The following is a 13,731-nucleotide window of genomic DNA, read 5'->3' on the forward strand; positions in this document are numbered from 1 at the left end:
TACTCAACATTTCCTCTAGGGTTATGAATCGGCACCTCAAATTTAGTATGCGCAAACTGGAATTTTTATCCCCATAAAACTTAATCCTTCCTCACCATAGTAAATGAAGTCACCCTCTGAAGTCACTGTCTATCCAATAATTTATTCTTATAATCATTTGTTTTAGAAAGTCAGCTTTATGAAAATATTATTTGCATATAGTAACATTCATCAATGTAAAATACATACTTTGATATATTCCGTCAAATGCAATTACCACCACAATTATGATTAAAACATTTCTATTACCTTCAAAAAGTGCCCCCATCTCCTCCCCGTCAACTGCTGATTTCTTTCCTCTCAAAGTAGCTTTGCCTTCTCCAGAATTTCACATACAGGCATACCTTGGGGGTATCGTGGCTTTGGTTCCAGACCACGGCATAAAGAAAATATTGCAATAAAGCGAGTCACAGACATTTTTTGGTTTCCCAAGGCACATAAAAGTTATGATTACACTATGCTATAATCTATTAAGCTGTCTAAAAATGTACATGCCTTAATTTAAAATACTTTACTGCTAAAAAATGCTAACCATTATCTGAGTTTTCGGAGAGCTGTAATCTTTCTGCTGGTGGTGGCTCTGGCCTCAGTGTTGATGGCTGCTGACTGATGAGGGTGGTGGCTGCTGAAGGCTGCGGCGGCCGAGGCAATTTCTTAAAGTAAGACAACGAAGTTTGCGGCACTGACTGACTCTTCTTTTCACCAACAATCTCTGGAGCACGCAGTGCTGTTTGACAGTGTTCTACATGCAGCAGAACTTCTTTCAAAACTGGAGTCAGTCCTCTCAAACCCTGCCACTGCTTCAGCCAGCTCAATTTCTGTGAATATTCTAACTCCTTTGTTGTCATTTCAACAGTCTTCACAGTATCTTCACCAGGACTCGATTCCATCTCAAGAAACCACTTTCTTTGCTCATCCATGAGAAGAAAAGTCCCTACTCACCTAAGGTTTACCATAAGCCTGCAGCAATAGAGTCACATCTTTAGGCTCCACTTCTAATTTGACTTCTCTTGCTTTCCCCCCACATCTGCAGTTACTTCCTCCACTGACGTCTTGAACCTCTCAAAGAGATATAGGCAGGAATCAGATTCTTCCAGATACCTATTAATGTTGATATTTTGACCTCTTTCCATGAATCTGGATGCTCTCAATACATCTAGAAAGGCGAATCCTTTCCAGAAGTTTTCCTATCAAATGTGTCCCTCTAGAAAACACTGTAACACAGACCAAATCCAAGATTATATATACACATTGTGGTTTATTCTGTAACAAGCACACTCTTTCCTGACAGTTAGTCTACCTAACTTCTCACCTATTTATCTCTTATAATATTTTTTTTTCCTGAAAACCCATATGGAGATTATATCAGGTAGAAAATTATTGACACTAAGATTTAGGATCATTTTCTCCAAGTGTGAGGAAGAAGAATCTCTTAAAGATGACAGATTAATACAATTTTGTGCTTCAGGATCAGTTCTTTTTTTCTTTTGAACATTATTAGCAAAAGCCTTCAGTAAAGGAATGAAGTAAGAACGAGCTTGACTAACCTTCACACACTGACGTGACCAGATGCCTCGACCATACTTTAGGCACATTAGGTCACAAGCAGGAAAGCTGGGGCACGTTGAAGGGAGGAGGAGACGGGCAGCCTGTATTAGTGGTGAAAGACGTCAGGTCTGGTGGGCATGGACTTTTGGCTACGTTACGCTGACAAATCTGCATGGAGTCAGATAAGGCTCTACCAGCAGTACTGATCCCAAAAGAATTTGGTATGTGAAAGGCATACTAAGTTCCAGCTCTCACGGCTCTCACGGATCCAAGAATAAGAACAAAACCTAAAAAAAGCTAGCTATTAGAGAGGGTTTTCAAGACTATGGTCACATACAGCAATTTCCTTTAGACATGCTCAGGCAAGTCCTTAACTTAGCACTGCCTTTCCAAAGTTGAAGCCCAAGCCATGTGCACTTTTCACCAAGAAATACTGCCATTAAAGTTTTAAACTAACAAGTAATTCAAAACACCATCTTTCCATTTCATTTTGTATCTCTTTCTCCTTTGTGTTATGATAAATAAGGGATTCCAAATTCTGCCTCATAATATGATAACAATGGGACTCCTAATACTGGTGTACATGTAATTAACACCAAGACTCTTGCTTTAGAAAACTAAAGAAGCCGATCCAAATAGAAGAAAATAACCAAAATATCTTACAAGCATCAAAGATCTTGTTAGATACTAAAAATAGTGTTTCATGATCTGGAAGAAGACAGACACGTTAGCCCAGCCACTCAAATTTGATTTGTCTTGAGGGTATCTCCTGATTCTGAGATTAAGCAGAAATAAACAAAATGACACATCTGAATGACATAAATGAATGAATAAATATTCTAGAAAAATAAAAAATAAAAGAGGTGTAACTCGGAATGTAATAGATGGGTTTTTAAAAGCAAATTAGAGAATTAGTGGATTAGAAGATACAATAGAAGAAATTATCCATACACATAACAGAGAAAAATAAATGGAAAATAAAGAAGTGATACTAAGACACTTAGAGAATACAGTGAAAATGTACAACATACACAAAATGTAAACTATATGTAATATATATATATTTGTACACACATATATTACATTTTCACTGTACGGTAGGAAGGGAAGTACTCATTCATGTACATGCAACCTTGTTTTTATAGCAAAGAGGGTGCACTTTGAAAATTTAATAGAGCAGTTTTTCAAAAAATTCTAGTGTTGGTTTTTGAAGAGCACACATACCTGTAATATATATGATGAGGGCTTATAAATTTTCAGAAATAGTCCCCTTTCGTTCTTTGCACTATTTATAATAGCAGATTAAAATCTTTGTCTATTAAGTCCAACATCATTGTAGTTTCTACTGACTATTTTTCCTGTTTATAAGCATGCCTTACTGTTTCTCTGCATATCTCATAATTGTGTGTTGTCGCCAAAAACTAGACATCTGAAATAATATAATACAGCAACTCTGGAAATTAGCTTTCCTTCATCCCCCCAGGAATAACTGTTGCTGCTATTTGTTTCTTTAGGAACTTTCATTCTACAACTTTTCTGTACTAATTCTGTAAAGTCTATATTCTTTGTCATATGTAGCCATTTAAGTCTCTGCTGGGTTAGCTCAGTGGTCAGCTATGATCAGACAAATTAGTTATTTCTTAAATAACTTGAACTTATAAGTTTTTCATTATTTGTCAACCTCTATCTGTTGGGCACACCCTCAACACACAGTTTACAACTCTACCTCAGCCTCCACTTCCTGCTTGCATAGAGTCAGTCAGCCAGCGGTAAGAGATTAGGACCTTCTTAGGTCTTTCCTGGGCACATATACCTTACGTATGTGTGTGACCTTCAAGTATTCCAAGAACATTTTTAAGAGAAAGAGCTTTTCAAAGTTATCTATGGCAACCACATTTCCCAGAATTCTCAATTTTAAGTTTTTTGGCTGGCCTCTTGTTTGCCCCGAGTGGTATTTTTGTCCCAGGCAGCTGAAAAGTTAAACAGTTGCCACTTATTGTTTCTGACAAACATTGTGGGTGTAGAGCTTTTCCTGCTGAGCAAACACTGAGTCAGGTCAAACAGCAACAAGCCTTGTGAATGCAAACTTTCTAGGGAACTGCCAGTCGGGCCAAACAGTAACAATTCTCTGGAGACAGTTTGTCTGGAGCTCTGAACCTGGTCTGCCCCTTCAGTGGCTTCTCCATTGCTGATTTTCACAGCTGCTGTGATTGTGATGCTGTACTAGTTTTTAAAGCTACCATGGAGTTGGACAGTAGGGTATGGGAATAAGGCAAGCTAAAACTCTACAAAGCTTGCTGTACTTATAGACAGAGATTTAACTTTTTTTCTTGAATAAATAGTCCTTGGGTTGTTGAAGCTACTGGTTAATTTCCAGAGTTCTAAAAAAAAAACTGATTTTGTCCATTTTTGCTAGTTTTCTCACTGCCTTTCTGGAGAAGCTAATTTGCCAAGGTCCTTAGTCTTGCCATTCCACAAGTTCTGCTTGGACCCTCCCTTTCAAAGAGTATCAATATTTGATACTTTATAATATATTAAATGTATAGACTTAATCTATCTGAAATTCATTTGGTATACAAAGTCCAGAAAGAAATGGGCAGCCAATAGCAATTACAATTGACCCCTGAATAACACAGGTATGGGTCTACTTAAACATTTTTTTTTCAATAAATACATACAGTACTACACGATCCATGGTTGGTTGAATTCGCAGGTGCAGAACTGCCATATGGAGGGCCGACTTTAGGACTTGAGACTTGGCAGATTTTGGAATTAACAGTGGGTCTGAGAATCAATCCCCCACAGATACTGAGGGATGATCGTATTTTTAATCTATTCTGGGTTAATCACTAAGATACTTTTGAAAATCTAATAAAAGATTCTGCAGAAAATCTCTGCAGAAAAATCTGCACATATACACAAATTTTGCATAACTTCAGTAAATTCATAGACTGTCTAGGGCCCCCTTCCATTGAACCCAGATTAAAAACCCTGAAATGCTAAGGTAATTTATCCTATCTAATTTGTAACTTCATCTTTATAGATTAGTAAATTACAGGAAAATCTGTGCCTTTGTATTCTGTCCTATTCCATTGGTCTGCGTGTCTGTCTATATCCATAACGGTGCCACACAGTTTTAGTTATACCAAACATCTTCCTGCCTCAGAGCCTTTGCACTTGCCATTTCTCATGCCTAAAGCACTCTTCCCCCAGCCACTCACAAAGTAAATGCCTCACTTCAAAGCAGGCCTCAGCTCAGATGCTACCTCCTTAGAGAGTCCTCACCTGACTGCCTGATTTATACATTGGTTCCCTCCCTCTCTAGCCTCTTACACAGCTTCATTTTCCTTCGTGACACTGATCATTACTTCACGTTCTTATACCTTTAATAGCTCCCTGTCAGTTTTCTTCACAAGAAGGCAGGGAAAAAATTCTTTTTCACTACTGTACCCCCAGAAATAAGTATAATCCCTGGAATATAATGGGAAGTCCTTTCAATTATTAATGTAAAACACCAAAGACTAAGTTTGACCATGGCAATTTATTTGCTTATCCTGCTGGCTTAAATAAATAAAAGATATGAAAGATATATAAGCTTTATCTGGCTCCAAAGAAAAGTAATTTGTCAATTTTCTAGAATAGAACTAAGAAGTTTTAAGGGGCTTGTAGAATGACAGCTGTTTGATTTTAGGTTTTACTACAACCATGTGAGAATAAAAGCAGTGAGCTCTTTAAGGAGGACCTGGCATACATCTGATAGCACCAACTCACATTTGAAAATCTGAGCGTTACTTGGCAACACTGTTCTCTCTCCTACAGATCTTCTCTATTCAACTGTCAGCTACAAGGCAATTAAACACATACACACTTCTCTCTCTCTCTAGAAAAATATACAACCACTTGTAAGAAAATAAACACAAAGTATTTATTCACAACAAGACTGGGTTATCGTCACAGTCTCTGAGCCAACAGAGAACAAATATCAAAGTATATTATATACTATAGTATTTCGTGTGGACAAGAATGCTCCTGACAAACTGACAGAGAGGATGCTGTTTAAGATACATTTTTGTTGTTGTTGTTTGGGTGATGAGTATGTGCTGATTTATTCCTGCCCTCTTTCCCAATTTCATGGTGACTAATAACCCACATCTGTGTTAGCTTAAAGGAATGGTCTGTGGTCACAAAAAAAGTTTTAAGTAAACTCTCCCAAATGACCTTACTGGCATGGAATTCCAACCAAATGAACTGAGAGACAATTAAACAGACATACAATATATATATATTTGTTGATACTAACATAGGTTACAGAAAGAATTAGAAAGTAATCATTACTTAAATGGAAAAAAGCAAGGAAAAAAAATAAGATCTATTACCACACTACTGTTAAACAGTTATCTTACCACAGATGTCATTACAGATCTGCATAATTTTAAAAATAAATGAGTAACTGTGTGTTCTTGAGAATAAACTTAGGTGACATCTTTTAAAAGCGTATAACATTGATCCTGGATATTAGAAAGACTCAGTATCCTAGGCTTCATTAAGATTAGCTAATGGCTCATAAGTAAATCTTCTAGGTTGTTTGTTCTCAAAAGTTAGTCTTTTCAGCTACATTTATAATGCAAGGTTGAATGAACAATGGACGTATATGTAATGTTTTGATCTGTAAAATAAAGATTTCCATAATTTTTTTTTTGCTCTTTATACTTGTTGGAAAAAAGATTTACTTGATTTATTCAGATATCTCATTGTCTATATAAAGAAAAGACCAAACACAAGTAAAATAGAACCATGCAAATTCAATTATGGAAAATGAAATTAATGTAGTTTTTAATAGTTCAGGTAAGTGATCAAGTTATTTCATAGACAGGCCACATGCGTTGATACGTATGTATCTTATAAGACTACAGGGGTTATTTGTCAGGTTCTGTTACTGCTACCAACCACAGGTACATAAATATACAAATTAGACATAAATTAATCAATTAAACTGTTTTCCATACACATATATTTTTTTCTTTGATTGTATATGTATGTGTGTGTTTGTGAAAAAGAAAAAGCAAACATATTAAACAGGAGCCTTAATGTAGCTGCAAGGACTGAACATAAATTTGGATTCTGACTTCTTTGCAAATAGAGTAAAAAGGTAAGGTGATGGGTGTTAAAAAGTAAAAGCACAAATAAATTGAAAATTATTCAGTTAAAATATTAAAATCAAAGGTAAGACAATTATGTCCAATAAGGTGATTTCAAGTAAAAGAAAATAGTAGCAGAGATACTTTATTTTGAGAATAAGAAAAAAATATTTACAAAGAGCGAATTTTACTAACCTGACTAATTTTTCTTTGCTCCTGTATAGCTTTTTGAATCTCCTGAGATACTTTCTCTTGATCCTTCGCGTGCTCAGTCTTCCATAACTCCCTTTCTTCAGCGTGAGCTTTTTCCAAATGTTTTCTTTCCTCTTCTATGGCTTTTAAAACTGCTTCCGTCATTGCTTCTTTCTCAAGCTTCAAAATAAATAATGACCAAAACAAAAATGTTTGAAAAAGTGACTACACAATATTCCTTAAATAAGACAGGCTTGAATTAACCTAAAAAACACAAAATTTTGATTCTATAGGTTTCTTTCTGATGTTGTAATTGCTGTAAAATAAATCAACTATTTGTTTTTGTGCAAATAACCAACTTATTTCTGTGGCATTTCTAAACTTCAAAGAAACCAAGGCTTAGCTTTAAGTAGCGGTTTTCAAACTGTTTGGCCTTAGGATCTCTTTATATTCTTCAAAATTATAGATGCCTTGTAAGAGCTTTAGCTTACTTGGGTTATACATGTTAAGGTTTTAGATACTAGAAATTCAAACCAAGAGAAAATAAGAATATTTACTTATTAATTCATTTAGAGTTCATACCATTAAATGCACAGTATAGTAACACATACTGTATTTTATGAAAAATAATTGTATTTTCCAAAATTAAAGAATGAGAAGAATGTAAACCTCCTTACTGTGTGACTTAATACAAGAGCCTAGATTCTCAGACCTACCTTTTGTATTAAGTTTGTAATGATATTTTTTTGATCAAAGCATATTAAAAAAAACAAACCCAGTCTCACAAAGATATAGAGAGAAAAGCCAGCTGAGATCACTGTAGATATTCTTTTTGACTCCATACCAAAACTTAACAAGAGCTAGTTCTTAAAGGTAAGTTGCAATAAGGAAAATCAAATCATGCCAATGGATTTTTTATACTGCCTTACATTATAATCCTCTCTTGCCCTTTGAATGAACCCTCTATCTAATTTTTAAAACATTTTTTTATATGGAAAACACTGATTCAGTGAGTTATGCAACTCCACCAGATGTTGACACATTTCATTATATCATAACAAAAAAAGGTCACATTTGTAAATGGCTTTCATACAACTCCGTCTGTTTCATGGGTATAACCATGCTTTAGTCATGGTTTGTAGTTTTCACACTGGAGGGAAAGGAGCCTTCCCTTGCAGACAGGTTATGCTTTCTTCTGTGGCTAAAGTCCTTTTGGAAAAGACTAGCCCTACCTGAAAAAGTCTTCTCAAACTTCACAGTGACCTAGGAATCCATGTTAGTGGTGAGGTGCTTCAACAAGTGTGTGCCGTTTGGTTGGTTTTACATTTTCCCTGCACTTAACACCCTCAATCCTCTATTTTAGCTGAATGCACTAATAGCATTAAGACTCATTTGGCAAAATTTGTAGAGGCCCTCCAAATACCTTGTCCAAAAGCATGGCTGCTGATCCTTCTAAATCCCAGATCCACCTCTTTAGGAGGGAACTCATACATTTTCACCCTCTGAGATAGTCACGGGACACCCAATGCACTTGGCTCCTGTCAATTTTGACTCCCAACTGATAAAAGGAGAGACATTCCAATATTGCAAAGGCCTAATTGCTTCCATTAACCATGGCTCAGCAGAGCATCTTTTCACAGTACACCCTTGGGAGACGACGACCTTAAGCATCGCACCTTGCAACCTGCAGATTTTGTCTACTGGAAAAGACAGTTCTGAAAGAACTCTCTTCAGCCTCACTGGAGAGGCCCCTATCAGGTACTGATAACCAATCCATGTGCTGCCAAACTCCAAGGAATAGATTCTTGGATTCATGTGACACACCTAAAGGAAGAACCAAGCCCTAACTGAACCTCCGTATCACCCGGTGACATGAAAGGAAAGATTTCCCAGAAATAAAGCAATGACATTTGATGAGACAGCTTCCCCAAGAAACCTAGACCAGGCCTGTTGAAAGTGTGTCACCAAACCTTTGATGATGACATAACACTTCAGACAATCTCCAATCTTGATAACACATGAACTTTAGATAAAAGGTGCCTGGGAGGTCTCCTTCCTACCTTTCTTCATTACTTGAATGTCACTGCAATAGGTTTCCAGTCCACATTACACCCAGGAAGGGTCCTTCCTGTCACTGAGGGACAAAAAGTGCTGAAACTGGAAAACCTGACTCTTGATCAGCAGTGATTTCAGAGAAAGAGCTTGATCAAAGCGGAAAATAAACAGAAACTTCAATTAAATAAGTAAAATAATTAAAATTTAAACACTGTCAGGAGACACAGTTAGGGGGAACTCCCATGCCCTGCGAAGACAGTGGAGGCCAACGGAAGATGACAGACCCCTCTTATGTCCTGGCGGGACTAGGACAGAGAAGAGCCAGAGACTCCTTGTTTACTGTAACAGCCCCAACTTCCTTTTCTCTCTGTGAAAGTGCTCTCCTTGCCACGTGGGAACTTGTATGCGGCTCACCACGGCTGCACACCCCGAAATGCAGTTCTCTGCTGATCCTGAGTAAACCCACCTTTGCTGGACAACTATCAGATAGTTTATTTATTTCAGGTCAACATATGTATTTATTAGTATATGTACATTTAAAATCTATGAATATACTACCCAGATGAACTATGTCAAAGTTGGCTTTAAAAATCATAAATATGTGTATGTACACACACGTACATACTCATTGCTTGCATGGTACCTACGAAGTGGATATTAGCCTCTCTCTCTCTCTCTCTATATATATATATATATATACATACATTCTTTTAAAAAGTGATTAATAATCTAAACGTAAAGCATTTCAACATCATCATGATCTTGTATAATGTAAATTTAACAAGAATATGAACAGTAGAAGAAGAAAAGAATAATTAGACACAAAAATGATAAAAAGCAATTCTTATATGAGATCAACAGCATTCAACTTAGGCTTTGAGGTGGGGGTAAACACAACAAAAACAGAACTAATAAAAACTACTGCAATTAAACTACAGGATAAACTTTTCAGATAGAAATACCTTTGCAGCAGATACTAATGCCTCTTTATTTCTTTGTCTTTCTTCCTCCAAACATTTTTCCAATATTTCCTGTAAATGATAAGACAGTTAGATATTAAATGTATTATCTGAGGTAACAGAACATTCTTCCCACACTCGATCAAACTTAAAGTACTACCTTCTGCTCTTGAGATTGCTGAATCAAAGCTTCCTTTATTTTTCCTTTTAACAGTTCCTTCTCTGTATCAAGCATTTCAAGCAGCCGCTGATGCTACAAGGAAAGATAACTGGATTATGATTATGGCACTGAGATCAGCAGTCTATCAACACGTAGAACGGCTGGTGGAATTCATTTGAAGTCGTTAGTAGAGGAAACAACGGAAACTTTGCTAAAATGAAGGCTTAGGAGCCACGAAACACTGAATTCACCTTTCTTCCATCAGCAAAGACATATTTTCCTTTTGCCCCAAACTCAGTGAAGTACACGACATAAGATCTAACTTCAAAACTATTCCAAATATGAAAGTGAATCAGAAAATAATGAAATAAAATATCTTTCCCATAATTAAACGGAAAAATGACTCACTGAAATGATTAATATTAGCTTGCAGCAAGAGAGCAATTAGATGATAACTGATGTTTGCTTGATGATCAATTATCCTAATAGATTATTTGTGTTTCTAGTAAAGTACCGTTATAGAAATTGAAAGAATATTGTTCTCATCCCAAGATTTTCCTGTAGGTTCAAAATAGTGAATATGCAAACAATCAAAGGAATATTATGTGATAGCTGATATTAAAGAATACAGAGTTCTTGTATTTATTTTTATTCCAATGTGCTAATGAAAAAGCACACAGAACCATGAGCCAGTTATCATGGACTAGGCACTTAAGAGTTTGAACAAAGTTTTCTTAAGAAAATGTGCTATGTGTAGACTCAATATCTTCAATAGATAAGCCAGATACTTGTTCTGAACAGTGCTCTTAGGGGAAACAAAACCAAAAGAGATATACATACATATATATTATATATATACATATATATTATGTAGATATACATTCCTACTCAGATTTCATATTTTCTAAAGGCAAATAAGATATTTTCTCAGATTCAGACTGCATTTACATAGAAGCCTTCTTTAAATATGAACTTATTCTGATACCCAATATTTAAAAACAGATCTATGTCATTCAAGTTGCTCTGATTTCAAACTTTTTTAGGCAGGCAGTCTACACTGAGAGCAAGTGACCAAACAGTCAGAAAGTTGAGATAATCTATCTTTCCTATTTTTAATATTAATGTTACTTTTTATCATTCTTTTTCAAGAAAATAAGAAAAAATAAAAGAAAGATACAGTTTTTCTTCAAAAAAAAACCCAAACTGTGACACAAATCATGACACAATTATGAGAAATTACTGGTACCATATGAGTTTGTGAAAAGCATTTGAGTAATAAATCAGTAGACTTAGCATATAATAAATAATAGTAACTGAGCCTTTAATTGTGTATTTTGTAAGTCCAGATGCACACAGAATTTCATAAAATCAGAATCAATACTAGTCCTACTTATAAAACACATGATGAAATGTGTTTTACCAGGCAAATAATTAAACTTAAATATTATAAATAAATCTTCATGAGACTGAAAATATTCAATCTAGACTTTGAGGTGGGGGAAATATAACAAAAATAGAACAGATTAAAATTGTTGGAACTAACTGAGAATAAACTTTTCAGAGTCACCAATAATTTGAAAATTGTTATGTTAACTGTTATGTTAATAAGCCAGACTTTCATGGAAATAAGTAAGTATTAATTATAAGCAAGCTACGTTTCTCCATTGTTCCAAAAAGCATTCGTCAAAGAGGATACATTAGCTAAAATCACAGTACCATGTTTAGAAAATTCATTCCTAAATTTCACTTCTTAATTCTGACAGTACACTGTAACAGAAGACTATCTTTGAGCTGGAGCTAAAATAAATCCAAAATTATCATTTGGAAGGAGCATCCTACATAAGATATACCCTAATAAAATCACTGATCTACTTGAGAAAATACAAGGTAACTGACTTTTCTTGTACTCATAGATAATAATTGTCTTTTGAGCACTTTTATTTAAAGTTTCAGATGCTGTTAAAAGTGCTTTACATGTAGTTATACCACACTAAATACTCACAAACAAACCGCTAAATCAGGCAATTTCTTCCTCATTTTCAGATGAGTGATCCGAGACCCAGGAAGGCTACATAAGTTGCCAGGTCTCGAATGAAGAGCTTCAGCAAGAACCATACCTGCATGCTCATTTCCAGCAGTAGGAATTACCTAACAGCTGAGAGCAGCCCCATTATTACCAAGTTATTACCTAGGAACTAAAAAGTACATAATCCAAGTAGGATGTCAGGTAACACCTCACTTCCATTTGGCTTTAAAAGATTTTGACTAATCATTGCTTCTGATCTTGTTCTTTTCAGATTAATATTAAAATAAGATAATTTCCTGAATAAACATCGGTATTAGGAGAGATGATTCAGAAAGATGCTGAATGGTGTGAGAAAAGTTTAAGTCTTCAACAGTTCATTTGTAAAGTGAATAATCCACAAATTGTTAATCAAGAACTATACGAAGTTCAGTAAAATGTACTGTTTTTGTAAGACACATATGCTCACTTTGAAAAATGTAAAGAAGTGAGAATCATCCAGAGTTCCATTATCTAAAGAAAATCACTGATAGCATTCAGGCAAACATCCTTTTGGACAGCTCTCTGTACACAAAAACATTTTACATAATATGTTTATAAATACTGTTCTGTAAACTTTTGCACTCAAAAAAGGTAGACTTATTTCTATGTCAATACAATTGTGCTGTATTTTGTTTCATTAAATTAAATTTACATTTTATCACTGCCCTAACTACACACATTTATGTTGTTTGCAATATCTCATTTTTAAAACATCTTGGTTTTTATGCATGCGTCTTTGTGAACTTGTGAATCACAGACTTATGAAAAACTCCTAGAAGTATTAGCGGGTTGAAGATTGAGCATGTTTTATATTTCAATGCATACCTTCAAACTGTACTCCAGAAAGAAAATGTCAAATTACAAAAAAACAGTAGGACAAGTTGGTGAAGGAGACGACCTGAGAGAACAGAACCGTAGACTGCAAGGGCAGCTAATCAAGGATTCAGTCCTGCTACTGCACAGGGAACCCATGCACAGGGACATTCTAGTGGGATCTTGTCCTATCTTCTAACTCACTCAGATTTATTTTTTTTTAAGTAACAATGGTGTTTAAAAAAAAACATAATTGTTGGGAGGGTACAGCTCAGCAGTAGGGTACGTGCTTAGCATGCACAAGGTCCTAGGTTCAATCCCCAGTACCTCCATTTAAAAAATAGTAATACATACACCTAATTACCCCTGCCAAAAAAATTTATGTTAAAAACTTTTTTAAAAGGGAAGAAAAACACACCATGTCAGTACTAATCATATTAGCTTCAGACAGAGAAGAATTTTTTTTCCAGAAATCAATGGAGTAAGTAAACAAACAAAAAGCTGGTTCCCTGAAAAGATTTCTATAATACATAAGCCTCTACCCAGGTTAACTAAGAAAAAGAGAGAAGACACAATTTACTGATCCTAGAAATGAAAGAGGGAATATCAGTACAGATCCTAAAGATATGAAAAGAATAATACAGCATTACTAAGAGTAACTATATGTTCAGATTTTTAATTACCTAGTTGAAATGGATGAATTTTTTGAAAGACAAAATCTGCCAAGACTCAAATAGACAATCTGAATAATCCTATATCTAT

The 13,731-nt window shown here is 35.3% G+C and overlaps 1 protein-coding gene across 13 annotated transcripts in view; it reads right to left on the minus strand.

The window, feature by feature from the left end:
* The window catches only part of CCDC91 (coiled-coil domain containing 91), a 225,084-nt gene that overhangs the window by 66,617 nt on the left and 144,736 nt on the right, over window positions 1–13,731 (minus strand). For all 13 annotated transcript variants that reach the window (XM_072954296.1, XM_072954295.1, XM_072954294.1 and 10 more), the window contains 3 exons: window positions 10,092–10,184; window positions 9,935–10,003; window positions 6,921–7,097 (listed from right to left, as the gene is read on the minus strand). In XM_072954296.1, coding sequence (XP_072810397.1) covers window positions 6,921–7,097; window positions 9,935–10,003; window positions 10,092–10,184 — 339 coding nt within the window. The remainder of the gene's footprint in view (window positions 1–6,920; window positions 7,098–9,934; window positions 10,004–10,091; window positions 10,185–13,731) is intronic.

This window comes from Vicugna pacos, chromosome 34, assembly GCF_048564905.1.
Source record: "Vicugna pacos chromosome 34, VicPac4, whole genome shotgun sequence".
NCBI classification, from domain to species: Eukaryota; Metazoa; Chordata; class Mammalia; order Artiodactyla; family Camelidae; genus Vicugna; species Vicugna pacos.